At 43.7% G+C, this 19,907-nt stretch overlaps 1 protein-coding gene and 1 long non-coding RNA gene across 2 annotated transcripts; one reads left to right on the top strand and one right to left on the bottom strand.

Annotated features, from left to right (window-relative positions):
• Positions 1 to 310: 310 nt before the first annotated feature.
• LOC311118433 (tektin-4-like) lies at positions 311 to 18,931 on the top strand (the record flags this gene model as incomplete). Its single annotated transcript, XM_084193234.1, has 9 exons — positions 311 to 850; positions 988 to 1,058; positions 4,950 to 5,093; positions 9,345 to 9,840; positions 9,978 to 10,048; positions 14,869 to 15,012; positions 17,694 to 17,916; positions 18,226 to 18,380; positions 18,718 to 18,931. The coding sequence occupies 9 exons, from the start codon at positions 311 to 313 to the stop codon at positions 18,929 to 18,931; spliced, it is 2,058 nt and encodes a 685-aa protein (XP_084049360.1).
• LOC311118432 lies at positions 2,999 to 3,841 on the bottom strand. Its single transcript, XR_014611809.1, has 2 exons — positions 3,754 to 3,841; positions 2,999 to 3,528 (listed from the first exon to the last, which is right to left on the bottom strand). It is a non-coding gene; the product is annotated as an uncharacterized lncRNA (long non-coding RNA).
• Positions 18,932 to 19,907: the final 976 nt, after the last annotated feature.

The raw sequence follows: 19,907 nt of genomic DNA, 5'->3' as shown, positions 1-19,907 counted from the left end.
GCACACCTAACGTAAGCCTATTTTCAGATGAATACATTTGAAAAGTGTGTGTGTGTGTGTGTGTGTGTGTATTCATCCATGCACCATTTGTTGTTAACTGATAATTCCTTTGTAACGGTGGGGCATTATCGCGTGTCCAGTTACTCACAATGCTTCCTTGGAAACAGGTCACCTGGCAACGCAGCGCAAATGCAAAAAAGTTATTCTTCACTTCCCCTGTGTGGCTGTTGTTATGCGGAGACTCCGTTCACTACAATCTTGTGTCGGATCGCAGTGTTTTTAAAATCAGGTATCACCAATTCTCCACAAAATGTCTTCGGAAGTTTTAGTGTCCAGACCCCATTTCGACAGCAGGTCAGTTGCCCAAGCAGGCGATCCGCTCCCGCCCACAGACGCAGAGGCCACATTCATGGAGGGCTTGCATCCCTCCTCCGGCTTGGCTACCGCGGGGTACCGTTCAGCCAAGTACAGCGCGGAGGAATGGCACGTCAATAACTTCTCTACCCTTCACCAGGCCGTTATAGACCGAAACAACGCCGAGAGGATTCGCCATGAGTCCAAAACACTGTATACGGAGACCGAGGCCGGGACTCTGCGCACCCAAGCTGAGGGGACGCGGCACCTAGGCGAGAGACTGCAGGATATCCACTTCTGGAAGTCGGAGCTGCAGCAGCACATCGAAAAGCTGTTGGCCGAGACAGACCTCCTCCTGCGGCAAAATAGAAGGCTGTTGAAGGCGCTGGACGCCACCGAGATCCCGTTCGCCATCGCCACGGATAACCTAACCTGTCGGGAACGGCGGCTGGGGCCCGACCTGGTTAAAGACCGCGTAGAGGAGGAGCTGCTTAAGGTGATTAAAACAATAAGATCGATTTGTCTTTGCTCAAGTAAACCTAAATACTTGTATCATTACAAAATGTTACCTACACGTTATTTCACTAGACACTAATCCGAAAATAACTTGATGGTTGTGTTTGTGTGCCACAGGAAGTGGAGTTGATCAGGAGCATCCAGGCTCTGTTGAAGAGAACGCTGAGTCAGGCTGTCAATCAAATAAAGTGAGTGACACAATTAGACACCTCTCCCCGCATTCATTTCAACCAACATTAATATTTCAGATGCATCAGCAATAACTACATAAATGGTTCATTTATAAGATCCTCTCTTTTCATTTAATTGTGTGTCAGGGATGACCAAGCAGGCAACGAGAGACAACTGAGTAGGGTGCAAACAATAAGGGTTTTATTTCTCAAAACTTGGATAATACGAATTATGACAAGGAAGTAAACCAAAGTGCTAAAATATACCAAGGGACTTGAAAAACGGACTGTCCTATAAAGTCTTAACTTAAAAAATAACTAAGCTCTAACGTGCAGGAACAGAACGTACATAAACCAAATATCTACTCACTGAAGGGACGTTCCACGGAGACTATAAGGGGAGTGGCCAGCTCCAAGTGGAATCTGCAAACCATCAAGTTTTACATTTAGACAATAATGATATAACGTTAAATACAAGCATTATTTTAGCAATACCAGTACACAATATTAATGTATAACTGTACTTCGCTATTTTAAACTCGTCAAAGGGAAAAATAGTTCCCCCGGGGTGAACAGAGGGTGGGCATTTCCCAACGCCCTTCCGGAACCTTCTTTTTAACCCTGGGATTCAGGTCGGAAGTCCTTTATCAGAACACTGCTGAGGCACGGAGGTAAACAAGACATTACATTGAACTGTGACTATTTACTTGAGAATGATAATGGTTAAATTATGAAGTTAGATGATTGAGTTAAATTACATCAATGACTGTTACCACGTAAACTATGATGCGTGCACTCAACATAGAAAACAATGATAGCAAATGTCAAACTGTATTTCTGCAATAAAGTTATGTATGGGATATAAGAAACGAACTATGTGTCGCGTCGTCATTTTATATATTATGTGTATCGCCATGTGTATAGTGCAAAGTGAGCGTTAACGTGCATCAAATGAAAATTATATTTGTTATGGCCTGTGTACACTAGCCGCTTCGGCCGCCCAGAGTGGCTCGCTTGTGGGCATGCTGGCAGCATATAGCAGCAGTTCGGTTGTGCGTCAAGAATTCAGCAGAGTAAGTTTGTATTAAGAGCTGGTTGTTAAATGGGTAAATAGTTTCATCCATTCTCCATTTCATGAATTTATAAACAGGTAAATAGTAATATGCTCTAAACCGGTCTGGTGACAAACTTTGCTGCCCTGTTTCCAATCGTCCACATTGCTGCTGGGAGAACCTATTCAAGTAAGTAAATACACTTTAAAAAACAAAACTATAGCTGTGTTCGAATACCCATACTGTATACTACATAATGAGTATATACTATTAGTTCATTTTAGTATACTGTAAACGAACTGTATCCTTCCAGTTGAGCGTACTAGTGCTTCGCCTGTCTACCGGAAGTTGATGCTGTTGCTATGCAAGTTCTTGCTAGCGTGTTAGTATAACAAATTACTAGTTAAGACATCTTACGACTTCATTAACAATGTCCAGTAAGGAACGCACAACCACTATACCACTTAGCTAAGTTAAGAATGACGTGAATAATCAAGTCAATAGGTTGCGTTCGTAAATTCACTCGGGCCATCTACTCCGATTTCAGAGCACTCGTCTGTGTGCCTGGTTGAAATTATGTCTCATTTGATGAAATACTACAGCTATGCTGTCCTCAGGTCATGCAGATGAAGGAAATTAGGTATTGCGATAAACCTGTTTTTAGAGTATTTACATGGTTCATAAGAAGTGTAGTGTACTATTTTATTTTATTGTTTCTGTATATATGAATTACAAATCAGCCTTTAACTAGTTAAATCATGTTTCTAGTCTATTGCATAGTTACAATGTGCAACCAGCCATTGATGTCCCAGGACCAGGATTGGTAAACACTGTTGAAGTGTATCATTGTAATACATACATGCAGACACAGCATCATTCAAAGACTGGCATTTGATACTCCTGGTATTGGATATGACAGAATGTCTCACAGACATATCTGAACCGCACCTTTATTTGCCAAGGTAGAGTACATGATCAGTGAATATATTCAATGTACAGGCTACAATGTGGGGATCTCATGCTTGGTAATAAGTACATGTATATATGACTTGCATCCTTGGCATAATAAAGTTATTATATTCTACTCAATCCATAGGCTTCATTAATGCCATTCAGACTGGTTTGAAGTCGATACAACCGGCTATGATAGCGGAGGTTCATAGCTAGGTTCTGAACTAATATTTATACCCAACGTTTTAGGTTCCATACACAGATCGGCTACACATCCTTAGCATAAAGCTCTTTTTATCCTCCACTACACAAACAAGAAAATAGTTAGCTAGTTACGTTACTTCAGCTGTATTGCATGGGAAATATCAGCAAGGCAAGCTTAAAAAATGGTACATTCAATTTGCAGTAATTGCTTTAGCTAGCTAGATTCTTTACATCCACTGTTTCACAAGACGACAGCCTGGTTTGCTGGTTCTCAGGAGTCCCTAAAACATTAAACAGGAATTACAATTTCATACTCATGTCACAACGCCCATAAAGCTAGGTAGCTGGGTAATGTCGGCTAGACAGCTAGCTTGCTAAATAGCTATTTTCATAAATTAACGTTATGACAAAAACATATAAGTAATCGTTTGTCTCTACATTAACTAACATATTCCTCTGAACTGTACATGTTTTGCATGATTCGTTATGACGTTATAATTACTTACATTTGCTTCCATCCTAGTATTTTTGTCAGCCATCTTTGCTACAGCTGAGCCTGGTTGCAGCCTTCTTCTTCAGTGGGGTTTATCGGCGGTTGGCATCCAATATTATGGTGCATTACCGCCACCTACCGTACTGGAATGTGGGCCTAGAGACCGGGATAAACTAAATCCTACCTGCCAACCCCGTTTCTCTTAAAAAATATAACAAAATATTTTAGACTAAATCTAATGACGTTCTGCTCAATATACTCTTTAAACTAATTTCCTGTATCCCCTTCTCCCTCATACTAAATCTCATCATCTCTCTTTCCCTCTGATACTGCCCACACTGTAGCAATACATGCTCCACAGTCTCTATTTCCTGAGAATAATCACACTTTCCTGATGGATGCTTTCCTATCACGTTTAATGTCTTGTTCAACTGGCTGTGTCCCACCCTTAATCTTGTAAAAATAGCCTCCTCTCTTCTGTCCCTTCCTGCTTTCCTCCCCTCCCCGACTTTCCTCTGTACCTGAAATAAATGCCTTCCCTTATTATTTCTATTCCACTGCTCCTGCCATCTCTGTACCATCACTGTATATATCAGTCTTTTTGCCTCTGCCTTGCTCATTGACACTTCAACATCAACATCCCCACTACTAAGTGCTTGTTTAGCCTGTTCATCTACAGCCTCGTTCCCCTCCACCCCCAAACGTTTGCAGCCTATTCATTAGGCACCAAATAAAGGAAAATGGACTCAAACGTGGAGGGACTACCTGAGGGTATCCAATAAGAAACGCTCATTTTCGTTTTCCAGTGCAAATGTTTGCCTACGTTTTACTCCTATGTGCACTAATGAATAATGACCCTGATATGGGGGTACCAATGCCCTTTTCTTAGTCTTATGGCGCCCCCTACTGTGTGTAGTATGTAGCTACTCACCTGCAAAGCATGCAAAGGAAAAACCAAGGAGGCCGAGATGGAAAAAGTGAAAAGTGCTAACAGGTGATAAACAGCACTGATGATAGAAGCCCAAACGTATGCTCCTTTTTTATTCATCACATTTTATCACATTGCATCAAGGCCTCCTTGGTTGATCCTTTTCATGGTTTGAGTGAGAGTACTCTCGCACCGACCACTATCCATTGTAGCCTGAGCGCAGACCCTCACACTGGCTTTCTGCCCCCTACTGTCTCCCACTGTGTGTGTGTGTGTATCAGGTGTAACAGAGATGCCAAGCAGACTCTAGAGCTGGACTGGTCTGATAAGTACCAGGCCTACAGTCTGGATGACCAGTGTGGTCGCTACAACAACATGAGTACTGACACACAGTACCACTCCAACTCAGCCAACCTCCAGGACCAGTGAGTCGCTGTATTACACACTCTTTATTTTTATTAAATATATATTTTATTGGATGTATGAGTGCATACAATTCTTGACATAATTATGCACAAATATATCCTTTAAAATGATTCTTACACACTCTATTTCACACAAATGTAACACATTTTTTACTTCAGATTTTCCTTCAGTTTCTGAAAGTCCTGTTGAAAGTTATTCAGATGGGTATTAGAGCCTTGCACCAAGACGGTACCGGTGTGATAGAGATTGACTGTAATGACGCCCTTTAAGTGACTGTCTTCCACATACACGTTGACCTGTATGGCATCGTTGATGTCTCTCTCTTCAGTGTTGGGGTAAGTTTGACACAGGGCACTACGCCAGGCCGTGGGGTGGGCTGTGTAGAAAACATAGTTGGTTTTGACTCTGTTCTTGCCCAGTGCTTTTTTGTAATCCACTATCAGAGTCTCCGGATGTTTCCTCAAGACTTTCCCCTTGTGATGTTTCCTAGCCTCAGAATCCATACCTTCAGGGTATTGGATTTCAATGGTCTGCACCACACCTATACTGATGCTGCCTCTATGGTCTGCACCACACCTATACTGATGCTGCCTCTAAGGCCTGTTGTTGGTGGTGTTGACAAAGTCTCTGCTTGAATATGCTTTATTCCAGCTCCCTCGTGAGGTTTTACCGTCAGCATTTTCGACTGTGAGGTTGGCCACCTCAGGCCTCCAAACAGTCCTCGTAGTGGTCTTTCCAAAATGTTTTGAAAAACTCTGAACATTTCAAATAACGTTGGGAACTTTAAGGTTAAAAAAGATATCTTCAGTATCTCACGTTGTTGTTGTATATTTAGTCCTGTGCAATCTGAGGAATGTGTCCCTCTGTCCTAATGTAGCCTGTTGAACATCCAAAACATGCAGAAAGATCAGAATGTTGAGAACATAAGTACTAACTTAAAGTCCCAATCTTAAAGTTTATACAGCTCATTACAAGTGCCAACAACTGGGTGACACATAGCCTAGAGGTTATGAGCATTGGGTCTGTAGCAAGGCAGTTAACCCCAACAACAACAACTGCTCCCTGGACGCCGTGGACGTCGATTAAGGAGGGGTTAAATGCAGAAGACACATTTTGGTTGAATGCATTCAGTTGTGCAACTGACTAGGTACCGCCTTTTCCCTTTCCCAATCAAGGTTTATTATTATGTCCACTACGAAACTAAAACTAACCATGAAAAAAAGAACACATTCTCTTACCAGGAATAGGATGATTAAAATCCCCCAAAAACGCTGCGAGTCCCAGTATGCGACTCTAACACACAAGGCTCCTTCCGCATTTCAAAAAGTACAGTTTAAAAAACTACTGCAACAGCATTGGATGCCGCCGACATGCCTCTTCCGGCGGTGTTTTGAACAGTGCGTGTCGTATGAAGATGACAAAAGCATCTTGAAAGTGACAGTGTTTTCCAAAAAATGTCTACTACACACACACACGTTTAACAAGTTAAGTGACAGTGTCTACTGTACTATCTCTCTCATCTGAATTTAAAAGTGTACAGACTTACCAGGAAACGTGTATGCAGTGGTGGAAAAAGTACTAATTGTCATTCGTGTGTAAAAGTAAAGATACCTTAATAAAAAATGACTCAAGTAAAAGTCACCCAGTACAATACTGCTTGAGTAAAAGTCTACAAGTATCTGGTTTTAAATGTACAGTGGTGGAAAAAGTACTCAATTGTCATTCTCCAGTAAAAGTAGATGCTATACCTAAAATTCCTTATATTAAGCAAACCAAACAATTTTCTTTTTTTTCTTTTTATTTACGGACACAGTGGCACACTCCAACACTCATTTACAAACACAGTCCGCCAGATCAGATGCAGTAGGGATGTGGTGTGTGTGTGTGAGAGTGAGTGAGTGACGTTATGTTTTTCTTCATCAGGGCACTTTGGGATGTGATGTGTGTGTGTGTGTGTCTGTGTGTGTGTGTGTGTGTGTGTGTGTGTGGGTGTGTGGGTGTGTCTGTGTGTGGGTGTGTGTGTGGGTGTGTGTGTGGGTGTGTGTGTGTGTGTGTGTGTGTGTGTGTGTGTGTGTGTGTGTGTGTGTGCTTGAGTAAAGAGAGAGAGAAGAGAGATAGTAAAGAGAGAGAGTGACTGAAGGTGACAAGTGAAGTTGGGAAAGTTCATTATTGAAATCAAATCAAATTGTATCTGTCACATGCTTCATAAACAACAGGTGTAGACTAACAGTGAAATGCTTACTTACAGGCCCTTCCCAACAATGCAGAGAGTTATGCAAGCGGACCTGCTGTTGCCACACACATCAATTCCCCATCCCTACTAAACACACACACACACACACACACACACACACACACACACACCAGTGCACCATCACTACTAGCCATTTCCCCAGAGGATATTGTAATCTGGTTGTCAATCTTTACCAGGGTTAATTCAAATTGAAGACACCCAATTCAGGAAGTGATTTGAATTCTAACTTTTAAAAAATAGAACTACTTTTTAAAGAAATAGCTTCTCTTCCATTTATTGAGAAGTCATTGAATATAGATTCCCTTTTTTCAATTATTTCAGTTTACTTCCTGAACTGACTGACTTCAATTTGAATTGACCCCAACCCTGACCTTTACCATACACATTTACCCATTAATTATATCATGGTTTGGTTAGCTTTCAAATTCACTGGTGTGTTAAGTACAGTTTGCCACTGTCTGTGTGCACACATCTAACAGCGCTGCCAAACATTAGGCACCAAGACAGAGTTAGAATAAGGTAGTGTGTGACTGGTGGTGTGTTTTCTCTAAACTGATTTTAAAAAACACCCCTTTTCTAACAAGTATTTTCCCTCTTACATAGCCACACACACACAAAACAAACACAGATATTCATAGTCCTACACACAACACATTCATCTTTTATTATATCCTCCAAAGAACCACTCTGAAACCCCCCAGCTCAGAGCACCCTTTCCCAGCCACGATCAGAGTGACAGCCCCTTTTTGGAGTCCTGGAGGAGACGAGGTACTGTGGACTGTGTGGAGCTAAAGATCAGAGCTGCTACTCCAGACAGACAGACAGACAGACAGACAGACCTCCAGACAGACAGACAGACAGACCTCCAGACAGACAGACCTCCAGACAGACAGACCTCCAGACAGACAGACAGACCTCCAGACAGACCTCCAGACAGACAGACAGACAGACAGACTGTAATTGCATCATCATTGTGTGGCAAAGCCCAGTGAAACAGGAAATTCCACACCCAGGGGCGTTTCCCAAATGACTATGAGTCCTGGTCAAAAGTAGTACACTATCTAGGGGACATGGTGTCATTTGGGACGCAGACCTGAAGACACTGATTCCCATCAATAAACCAGAGACCTCTGACTCACTAAAGGGTTTAAGTGAAGAGGTGGAGGGGTGTGAATCTGCTGTGTGTGGGGGGTTGGTTCTTCTACCCTGGTGGGAACCTAAAATCCCCATAATTCCCCACAAGGATAGTAAAACAAGGAATAATATCCCTCATGGGGACATTTCCCACCTCCCCATCAGGACAAAGGCTATTTTAACCTTAGGGGTTAGGTTTAGGGTTACAATTAGGTCTAGGATTAGAATTAGGGTAAGAAGTTAGTGGTTAGGAGTTCGATTTAGGGAAATAGTATTTTGAATAGAAATACATTTTAGGTCCCCACAAGGATAGAAGAGCATAACGTCTGGGTGTGTGTGTCTGCGTGCATGCGTGTTAATGAAAAACACACAAGGGCCACTGTCATCTCAAAAGTCACAGTTATTATTTAAATTATTAAAATAATAATAATTAATCAATTAAAGGGGCAATCCGCAGTTGCTACATCCATTTTTGGACGTATAAATTGGTATATATAAGTCCCCAAATTAGTTAGCACACCTAACGTAAGCCTATTTTCAGATGAATACATTTGAAAAGTGTGTGTGTGTGTGTGTGTATTCATCCATGCACCATTTGTTGTTAACTGATAATTCCTTTGTAACGGTGGGGCATTATCGCGTGTCCAGTTACTCACAATGCTTCCTTGGAAACAGGTCACCTGGCAACGCAGCGCAAATGCAAAAAAGTTATTCTTCACTTCCCCTGTGTGGCTGTTGTTATGCGGAGACTCCGTTCACTACAATCTTGTGTCGGATCGCAGTGTTTTTAAAATCAGGTATCACCAATTCTCCACAAAATGTCTTCGGAAGTTTTAGTGTCCAGACCCCATTTCGACAGCAGGTCAGTTGCCCAAGCAGGCGATCCGCTCCCGCCCACAGACGCAGAGGCCACATTCATGGAGGGCTTGCATCCCTCCTCCGGCTTGGCTACCGCGGGCTACCGTTCAGCCAAGTACAGCGCGGAGGAATGGCACGTCAATAACTTCTCTACCCTTCACCAGGCCGTTATAGACCGAAACAACGCCGAGAGGATTCGCCATGAGTCCAAAACACTGTATACGGAGACCGAGGCCGGGACTCTGCGCACCCAAGCTGAGGGGACGCGGCACCTAGGCGAGAGACTGCAGGATATCAACTTCTGGAAGTCGGAGCTGCAGCAGCACATCGAAAAGCTGTTGGCCGAGACAGACCTCCTCCTGCGTCAAAAGAGAAGGCTGTTGAAGGCGCTGGACGCCACCGAGATCCCGTTCGCCATCGCCACGGATAACCTAACCTGTCGGGAACGGCGGCTGGGGCCCGACCTGGTTAAAGACCGCGTAGAGGAGGAGCTGCTTAAGGTGATTAAAACAATAAGATCGATTTGTCTTTGCTCAAGTAAACCTAAATACTTGTATCATTACAAAATGTTACCTAGACGTTATTTCACTAGACACTCATCCGAAAAGAACTTGATGGTTGTGTTTGTGTGCCACAGGAAGTGGAGTTGATCAGGAGCATCCAGGCCCTGTTGAAGAGAACGCTGAGTCAGGCTGTCAATCAAATAAAGTGAGTGACACAATTAGACACCTCTCCCCGCATTCATTTCAACCAACATTAATATTTCAGATGCATCAGCAATAACTACATAAATGGTTCATTTATAAGATCCTCTCTTTTAATTTTATTGTGTAATCACACATTTCCGCACAATTAGTCTAGGAAAGGCCTAAAGGACGACAGCTGAGCTGGGTTGCAGCCTATTCATTAGGCACTAAACAAAGGAAAATAGACTCAAACAGGGAAGGACTACCTGAAGTTGCCCAATAAGAAACGCTCGTTTTCGTTTTCCATTGCAAATTGTTTTAAGTTTTGCTCAGTGTGCACCGGTATGGGTGGTCCTCTGTAGCTCAATTGGTAGAGCATGGCGCTTGTAACGCCAGGGTAGTGGGTTCGATCCCCGGGACCACCCATACGTAAAAATGTATGCACACTTGACTGTAAGTCGCTTTGGATAAAAGCGTCTGCTAAATGACATATTATTATTATTATTAATGTGACCCTGATATGGGTAAAAAGGTGTCCTTTGAGTTTTAGTCTTATGGCGCCCCCTACTGTCTGCAGTACGTAGGTACTCGCACAAACCATTCAAAGGAAAAAAGCGAGGAGGCCGAGATGCTAAAAGGGAAAGGAGATGGATACCTAGTCAGTTGCACAACTGAATACATTCAACTGAAACGTGTCTTCTGCAAAAAAGTGCTACTGCAACGTGCCAACAGTCATTACTTTACTAACATTGGTCCATTTGGTGCAAAAAACATAGTTAGCACATTTAACATAGGCCTATTTTCAGGTGAATACATTTGAAACGTGTGTGTGTATGTGTGTTCATCCATCAACCATTTGTTTTTAGCCTACCTGAAAATTCATTTTGAACAGTGGGGCATTATCGTGTGTCCAGCTACACACACAGTGCATTGAAAAATGGTAACCTGGCAACGCAGCGCAAATATAAAAAAAAGTTATTCTTAATTTCACTACCCCTGTGTTGCTTAGCCCCCTGCTGTACTCCCTGTTCACCCACGACTGCGTGGCCAAGCACGACTCCAACACCATCATTAAGTTTTCTGACGATACAACGGTGGTAGGCCTGGTCACCGACAACAATGAGACAGCCTATAGGGAGGAGGTCAGAGACCTGGCAGTGTGGTGCCAGGACAACAACCTCTTCCCTCAATGTGGGCAAGATAAAGGAGCTGATCATGGACTACAGGAAACGGAGGGCCGAGCACGCTCCCATTCACATCGACAGGGCTGTAGTGATCCAAATACACCAACACAGTCCTGGAAAGGGCACAGCAACGCCTCTTCCCCCTCAGGAGGCTGAAAAGATTTGGCATGGGTCCTCAGATCCTCTAAATGTTCAACAGCTGCACCGTTGAGAGCATCTTGACTGGCTGCTTCACATCCAACCGCAAGGCGCTACAGAGGGTAGTGCGTACAGCCCAGTACATCACTGGGTCCGAGCTCACTGCCATCCAGGACCTCTATACCAGGCTGTGTCAAAGGAAGGCCCTCAAAATTGTCAAAGACTCCAGACACCCAAGTGATAGACTGTTCTCTCTGCTACCGCATGGCAAATGGTACCAGAGTGCCAAGTCTGGGACCAAAAGGCTCCTGAACAGCTTATACCCCCAAGCCATTAGACTGCTGAACAGTTAATCACATGGCCATTAGACTGCTGAACAGCTAATCACATGGCCATTAGACTGCTGAACAGTTAATCACATGGCCATTAGACTGCTGAACAGTTAATCACATGGCCATTAGACTGCTGAACAGTTAATCACATGGCTATTAGACTGCTGAACAGTTAATCACATGGCCATTAGACTGCTGAACAGTTAATCACATGGCTATTTGACTGCTGAACAGCTAATCACATGGCTATTAGTGTTATGTGGGCAGCTTGTCTCTCCCTTTTCTGTTTCCCTTCCTCCTTGTTTTGTCCCCTCTTTGTCTGTTGTATCTGTATGTGTGTTTGTCCCCTTTATGTGGGTGTGTCTGGAGTGGATCAGGGGGCGTGCTCAGGATCTGCCTCTCCTGTGCAGCTGCGGGTTGTTTCCAGTGATTCCTGCCTACGCAGCTGCATCCTATTCTCTCATCAACCTGCACTACTTATTCCTGGGCATGGCTCTCCACCGGCGCCAGATCGTTGTTCTTACTAGAGCGTTCAGACATACCTCCCTGCCTGCCTGCCTTCGTGCCTGCCTGCCTGCCTGCCTGCCTGCCTGCCTGCCTCAGCCTCTCCTTACCTCCCTGCCTGCCTGCCTTCGTGCCTGCCTGCCTCAGCCTCTCCTTCCTCCGGAGCCGACTAGCCCACTCTGTTCCTTTTCTTCAGTTGTTTTTTGGACTAAGACAAATTGAACTTTTATTAAAATAATTTTTATTTCCTCCACTCCCTTAGTCGTGTTTGTTTCTCTGAGTGCTGGGTTGAACCATAGCTTAACAATTAGACTGCTGAACAGTTAATCACATGGCTATTAGACTGCTGAACAGCTAATCACATGGCTATTAGACTGCTGAACAGTTAATCACATGGCCATTAGACTGCTGAACAGTTAATCACATGGCCATTAGACTGCTGAACAGCTAATCACACGGCTATTAGACTGCTGAACAGTTAATCACATGGCCATTAGACTGCTGAACAGTTAATCACACGGCTATTAGACTGCTGAACAGCTAATCACATGGCTATTAGACTGCTGAACAGTTAATCACACGGCCATTAGACTGCTGAACAGTTCATCACATGGCTATTAGACTGCTGAACAGTTAATCACATGGCTATTAGACTGCTGAACAGTTAATCACACGGCTATTAGACTGCTGAACAGCTAATCACATGGCCATTAGACTGCTGAACAGTTAATCACATGGCTATTAGACTGCTGAACAGTTAATCACATGGCTATTAGACTGCTGAACAGTTAATCACATGGCCATTAGACTGCTGAACAGTTAATCACATGGCTATTAGACTGCTGAACAGTTAATCACATGGCCATTAGACTGCTGAACAGCTAATCACATGGCTATTAGACTGCTGAACAGTTAATCACATGGCCATTAGACTGCTGAACAGTTAATCACATGGCCATTAGACTGCTGAACAGTTAATCACATGGCTATTAGACTGCTGAACAGTTAATCACATGGCCATTAGACTGCTGAACAGTTAATCACATGGCCATTAGACTGCTGAACAGCTAATCACATGGCTATTAGACTGCTGAACAGTTAATCCCATGGCCATTAGACTGCTGAACAGCTAATCACATGCTATTAGACTGCTGAACAGTTAATCCCATGGCCATTAGACTGCTGAACAGCTAATCACATGGCCATTAGACTGCTGAACAGTTAATCACATGGCCATTAGACTGCTGAACAGTTAATCACATGGCTATTAGACTGCTGAACAGTTAATCACATGGCTATTAGACTGCTGAACAGTTAATCACATGGCCATTAGACTGCTGAACAGTTAATCACATGGCCATTAGACTGCTGAACAGTTAATCACATGGCCATTAGACTGCTGAACAGTTAATCACTTGGCTATTAGACTGCTGAACAGTTAATCACATGGCCATTAGACTGCTGAACAGTTAATCACATGGCCATTAGACTGCTGAACAGTTAATCACATGGCTATTAGACTGCTGAACAGTTAATCACATGGCCATTAGACTGCTGAACAGTTAATCACATGGCCATTAGACTGCTGAACAGTTAATCACATGGCTATTAGACTGCTGAACAGTTAATCACATGGCCATTAGACTGCTGAACAGTTAATCACATGGCTATTAGACTGCTGAACAGCTAATCACATGGCCATTAGACTGCTGAACAGCTAATCACATGGCTATTAGACTGCTGAACAGTTAATCACATGGTCATTAGACTGCTGAACAGTTAATCACATGGCTATTAGACTGCTGAACAGTTAATCACATGGCCATTAGACTGCTGAACAGTTAATCACATGGCCATTAGACTGCTGAACAGTTAATCACATGGCTATTAGACTGCTGAACAGTTAATCACATGGCTATTAGACTGCTGAACAGTTAATCACATGGCTATTAGACTGCTGAACAGTTAATCACATGGCTATTAGACTGCTAAACAGTTAATCACATGGCCATTAGACTGCTGAACAGTTAATCACATGGCTATTAGACTGCTGAACAGTTAATCACATGGCCATTCGACTGCTGAACAGCTAATCACATGGCTATTAGACTGCTGAACAGTTAATCACATGGCTATTAGACTGCTGAACAGTTAATCACATGGCCATTAGACTGCTGAACAGTTAATCACATGGCCATTAGACTGCTGAACAGTTAATCACATGGCCATTAGACTGCTGAACAGTTAATCACATGGCTATTAGACTGCTGAACAGTTAATCACATGGCTATTAGACTGCTGAACAGTTAATCACATGGTTATTAGACTGCTGAACAGTTAATCACATGGCTATTAGACTGCTGAACAGTTAATCACATGGCCATTAGACTGCTGAACAGTTAATCACATGGCCATTAGACTGCTGAACAGTTAATCACATGGCCATTAGACTGCTGAATAGTTAATCACATGGCTATTAGACTGCTGAACAGTTAATCACATGGCCATTAGACTGCTGAACAGTTAATCACATGGCCATTAGACTGCTGAACAGTTAATCACATGGCTATTAGACTGCTAAACAGTTAATCACATGGCTATCCTCACTTCTGCTTTTCACCCCCTACCAGACCCTCACACTGGCTTTCTGCCCCCTACTGTCTCCCACTGTGTGTGTGTATCAGGTGTAACAGAGATGCCAAGCAGACTCTAGAGCTGGACTGGTCTGATAAGTACCAGGCCTACAGTCTGGATGACCAGTGTGGTCGCTACAACAACATGAGTACTGACACACAGTACCACTCCAACTCAGCCAACCTCCAGGACCAGTGAGTCGCTGTATTACACACTCTTTATTTTTATTAAATATAGATTTTATTGGATGTATGAGTGCATACAATTCTTGACATAATTATGCACAAATATATCCTTTAAAAAGATTCTTACACACTCTATTTCACACAAATGTAACACAATACGTTTGCAATTCTAACATGTTCCTTGGCATGTAAATTACTTCAGATTTTCCTTCAGTTTCTGAAAGTCCTGTTGAAAGTTATTCAGATGGGTATTAGAGCCTTGCACCAAGACGGTACCGGTGTGATAGATATTGACTGTAATGACGCCCTTTAAGTGACTGTCTTCCACATACACGTTGACCTGTATGGCATCGTTGATGTCTCTCTCTTCAGTGTTGGGGTAAGTTTGACACAGGGCACTACGCCAGGCCGTGGGGTGGGCTGTGTAGAAAACATAGTTGGTTTTGACTCTTTCTTGCCCAGTGCTTTTTTGTAATCCACTATCAGAGTCTCCGGATGTTTCCTCAAGACTTTCCACTTGTGATGTTTCCTAGCCTCAGAATCCAGACCTTCAGGGTATTGGATTTCAATGGTCTGCACCACACCTATACTGATGCTGCCTCTAAGCCCTGTTGTTGGTGGTGTTGACAAAGTCTCTGCTTGAATATGCTTTATTCCAGCTCCCTCGTGAGGTTTTACCGTCAGCATTTTAGACTGTGAGGTTGGCCACCTCAGGCCTCCAAACAGTCCTCGTAGAGGTCTTTCCAAAAATGTTCCAAAAACTCGGAACATTTCAAATGATGTTGGAAATGCTGACTCTCAGGTAAAAAAACAAACAAAAAAAGAGGTATGTTTATCTTCAGTGTCTGACATTGGTCAGGATTAAATAGACAACAACAATCTGGGGAATCTGTCCCTCTGTTCTAATGTAGCCTGTTGAACATGCAAAACATGCAGAGAGATCAGAATGTTGGGATTATAATGAGATCAAATGTTGTGATTATGAGATCCGAATGTTGTGATTATAATGAGATCCGAATGTTGTGATTGTAATGAGATCAGAATGTTGTGATTATAATGAGATCAGAATGTTGTGATTATAATGAGATCAGAATGTTGTGATTATAATGAGATCTGAATGTTGTGATATAATGAGATCAGAATGTTGTGATTGTTATGAGATCAGAATGTTGTGATTATAATGAGATCAGAATGTTGTGATTATAATGAGATCAGAATGTTGTGATTATAATGAGATCAGAATGTTGTGATTATAATGAGATCAGAATGTTGTGATTATAATGAGATCAGAATGAGAATTACATCAGAATGATCAGAATGTTCAGAATGTGAGACAGAAGTACCAACTTAACATCTCAAATCTTAAAGTGCATACAGCTCATTACAACAGCAGACAACTGCCAATCAAGGTTTATTATTATTATTATTATAGTCCTCTACAAAAACTACAACAAACCATGACAAATATAGAAGACACAATTCTCTTACCAGGAATAAGATTATTAAAATCCCCCCAAAACGTAGCAATCCACTTCAATAAAAACGTAGCAAGCAACTCCCAGCACGCGACGTCAACAGACGAGGTTCCTTTCTTATTTTTAAAAAGTAGGGATTAGAAAATTGTGCCAGAGCATTGGCTGCCTCCGACATGCCTCCACCGTCAGCGTAATAACACATGGACTTGGTTTGAGCAGTTCATGTCATATGAGGACACTAACACGCACCAACTGAAAGTGACATGGTCTATTCCATGTTATTATCTGCTCTTTCTCATGTCCATATTCATACACAGCGAAGAACCACACACGTTTAAACACGTTTAGAAAGTGACAAGGTGTCTACTGTGCTCTCTCGCCTGGATTTCTAAATGTGTAGACTAACCAGGAACTGTGTGTGTCTCTTTACATGTCCTCTGACTCCCGGGGCGTGTAACCGTGATGCGTGTGTCTCTTTACATTTCCTCTGACTCCCGGGGCGTGTAACCGTGATGCGTGTGTCTCTTTACATGTCCTCTGACTCCCGGGGCGTGTAACCGTGATGCGTGTGTCTCTTTACATGTCCTCTGACTCCCGGGGCGTGTAACCGTGATGCGTGTGTCTCTTTACATGTCCTCTGACTCCCGGGGCGTGTAACCGTGATGCGTTTGTGTCTTTACATGTCCTCTGACTCCCGGGGCGTGTAACCGTGATGCGTGTCTGTCAATAGACTAGATCACTAGACTAGAGGTTTGTCCAGAGATAAAGGAGAGGCTCTTTTTGAACCATTTTGTGCGTCCAGCATGACGTGAGTAGTGTCGTAGTTAGTTCCTCCTTCCTTCTCCCATTCACAGGTTAGACTCAGTAGGTAATGCAGCGTGATGCACTGCAGACAGCGACGTCTGGTCTGGTCAGTCTCACCTCAACAAACACAAACACTATGAATCCCCCTTTACAGTTAATATGTGTCATTATCTGTGTGTGTCTGATGTAGCTTAGCCAGGAGGCATGTGTATGTTGTCTGTAGGCTACGTCTCCCTCCCCTCCTCTCTCTCAGGGTGTGTAGACTAACCAGGACACGTGTGTGTGTGTATTAACAGTGTGTGTTAATATCTCCCTCCCCTCCTCTCTCTCAGGGTGTGTAGACTAACCAGGACACGTGTGTGTGTGTATTAACAGTGTGTGTTAATATCTCCTTCCCCTCCTCTCTCCTAGGCTGTGTAACCGTGATGCGTGGGTGTGTTTCACCCAGGACAACCTGTCTGTGGCGCAGCGGGAGGAGCAGGCCAGTGTGGAGCTCAGGCTGCTGGTGGAGAGGGTCCTACAGGAGACGGCTGAGGACCTGAGGGTCCAGTGCTCTAACGTAGACCAGGCCTTCAGCCAGCGCTGTCTGCAGCTCACTGAGGCCAAGGCACAGCTAGAACTGCACCTCACTCAGGTGTGTTGGTGAGGGAGGTGGAGGTGTGTGTGTGTGTGTGTGTGTGTGGGTCAATAGCCAAAACCCAAGCCTTCCGCAATTTAAACAAAAAATTAAATAGATTGGCGCCTACCCAACAGGCAAAGAGAATGTTTTAAAAGGAAGAAGAGGTAAAGGCATTCATAACATATCCCTAAGGGTTATTCAGCTGAGGCTGGAATGCAGAGAATGCTGCACCTGAACTCAACACTGTGTGTGTGTGTGTTTGTGTTTGATACGTGTGTGTGTGTGTGTGTGTGTGTGTGTGTGTGTGTGTGTGTGTGTGTATAGATCCTGGATCAGATCGGGGCTCAGGAGAGGAACATGGTGTCTCTACAGAAGGCTCTGTATGATAAAGAGGCCCCTCTGAGAGTGGCTCAGTCCAGGCTGCACCAACGCTCACACAGACCCCACATGGAGCTCTGCAGGGACAACCCTCAATTCAGGTACACACGGACACACACACACACACACACACAGGTACACACACACAAACGGACAGAAGCACACACATGCACGCAAGCCAGTAAGCACACAAACACACACACAAACACACACCCAAACATACACCCAGACATACACACACACACCCATCACACTTTCTCTCCCATCTTTCACAAACACCTACACTGGCATGACAAGCTCCTCTCCTTCCTCTCCCCCCCCCCCCCCCCCCTCCTCTCTCCCCTCCTATCTCTCTCTTTCTGTCTCTCTCCCTCTCCCCCCCTCTCTCTTTCCCCCTACCCCCCCCCCCCCCCCCTCTCTCTCTCTCTCTCTCTCCAGTCTGGTGGGTGAGGTAGGTCAGATCTCCCAGACCATGTCATCCCTGCAGCAGCAGCTGTCTGCAGCGCGGAGCTCCCTGTCCCACCTGGAGGAATCCCGCATGGCGCTGGAGAAGGACATCGGCTGTAAGACCCACAGTCTGCTCATCGACAGGGAGAAGTGCATGTCCCACCGCACCCGCTACCCCACCATCATAGCCCTGTCTGGGTACTGAGGAGAGAGAGAGACGGGGGGGTATGGGGACGTGTGTGGGAGGGATGGGGGTGTGAGTGTGTGTGTGTTTGTGCGTGAGATTTGTGTGTGTGTGTGTGATCAAGCCTGTATTAGTGACTACTGCGACATTGTGTGCATTTGCTTGGTGTTTCCAGTTGTGTTGTCAATCAGTAAAGGCTTGTCTGTCACAGCTGACTGTACACTGATCACTCAACACTAGTCTAAGAGTGTACACTGATCACTAGACACTAGTCTAAGAGTACACTGATCACTAGACACTAGTCTAAGAGTGTACACTGATCACTAGACACTAGTCTAAGAGTGTACACTGATCACTCAACACTAGTCTAAGAGTGTACACTGATCACTAGACACTAGTCTAAGAGTACACTGATCACTAGACACTAGTCTAAGAGTGTACACTGATCACTAGACACTAGTCTAAGAGTGTACACTGATCACTAAACACTAGTCTAAGAGTGTACACTGATCACTAAACACTAGTCTAAGAGTGTATACTGATCACTAAACACTAGTCTAAGAGTGTACACTGATCACTAAACACTAGTCTAAGAGTGTACACTGATCACTAAACACTAGTCTAAGAGTGTACACTGATCACTAAACACTAGTCTAAGAGTGTATACTGATCACTAAACACTAGTCTAAGAGTGTACACTGATCACTAAACACTAGTCTAAGAGTGTACACTGATCACTAAACACTAGTCTAAGAGTGTACACTGATCACTAGACACTAGTCTAAGAGTGTACACTGATCACTAAACACTAGTCTAAGAGTGTACACTGATCACTAGACACTAGTCTAAGAGTGTACACTGATCACTAAACACTAGTCTAAGAGTGTACACTGATCACTAAACACTAGTCTAAGAGTGTACACTGATCACTAGACACTAGTCTAAGAGTGTACACTGATCACTAAACACTAGTCTAAGAGTGTACACTGATCACTAA

Source organism: Coregonus lavaretus, assembly GCF_964263955.1.
Source record: "Coregonus lavaretus genome assembly, contig: HAP1_SCAFFOLD_1805, whole genome shotgun sequence".
Lineage (NCBI taxonomy): Eukaryota > Metazoa > Chordata > Actinopteri > Salmoniformes > Salmonidae > Coregonus > Coregonus lavaretus.
The sequence above is the reverse complement of the archived record's forward strand: the minus strand, read 5'-3'. Positions and strand labels throughout refer to the sequence as shown.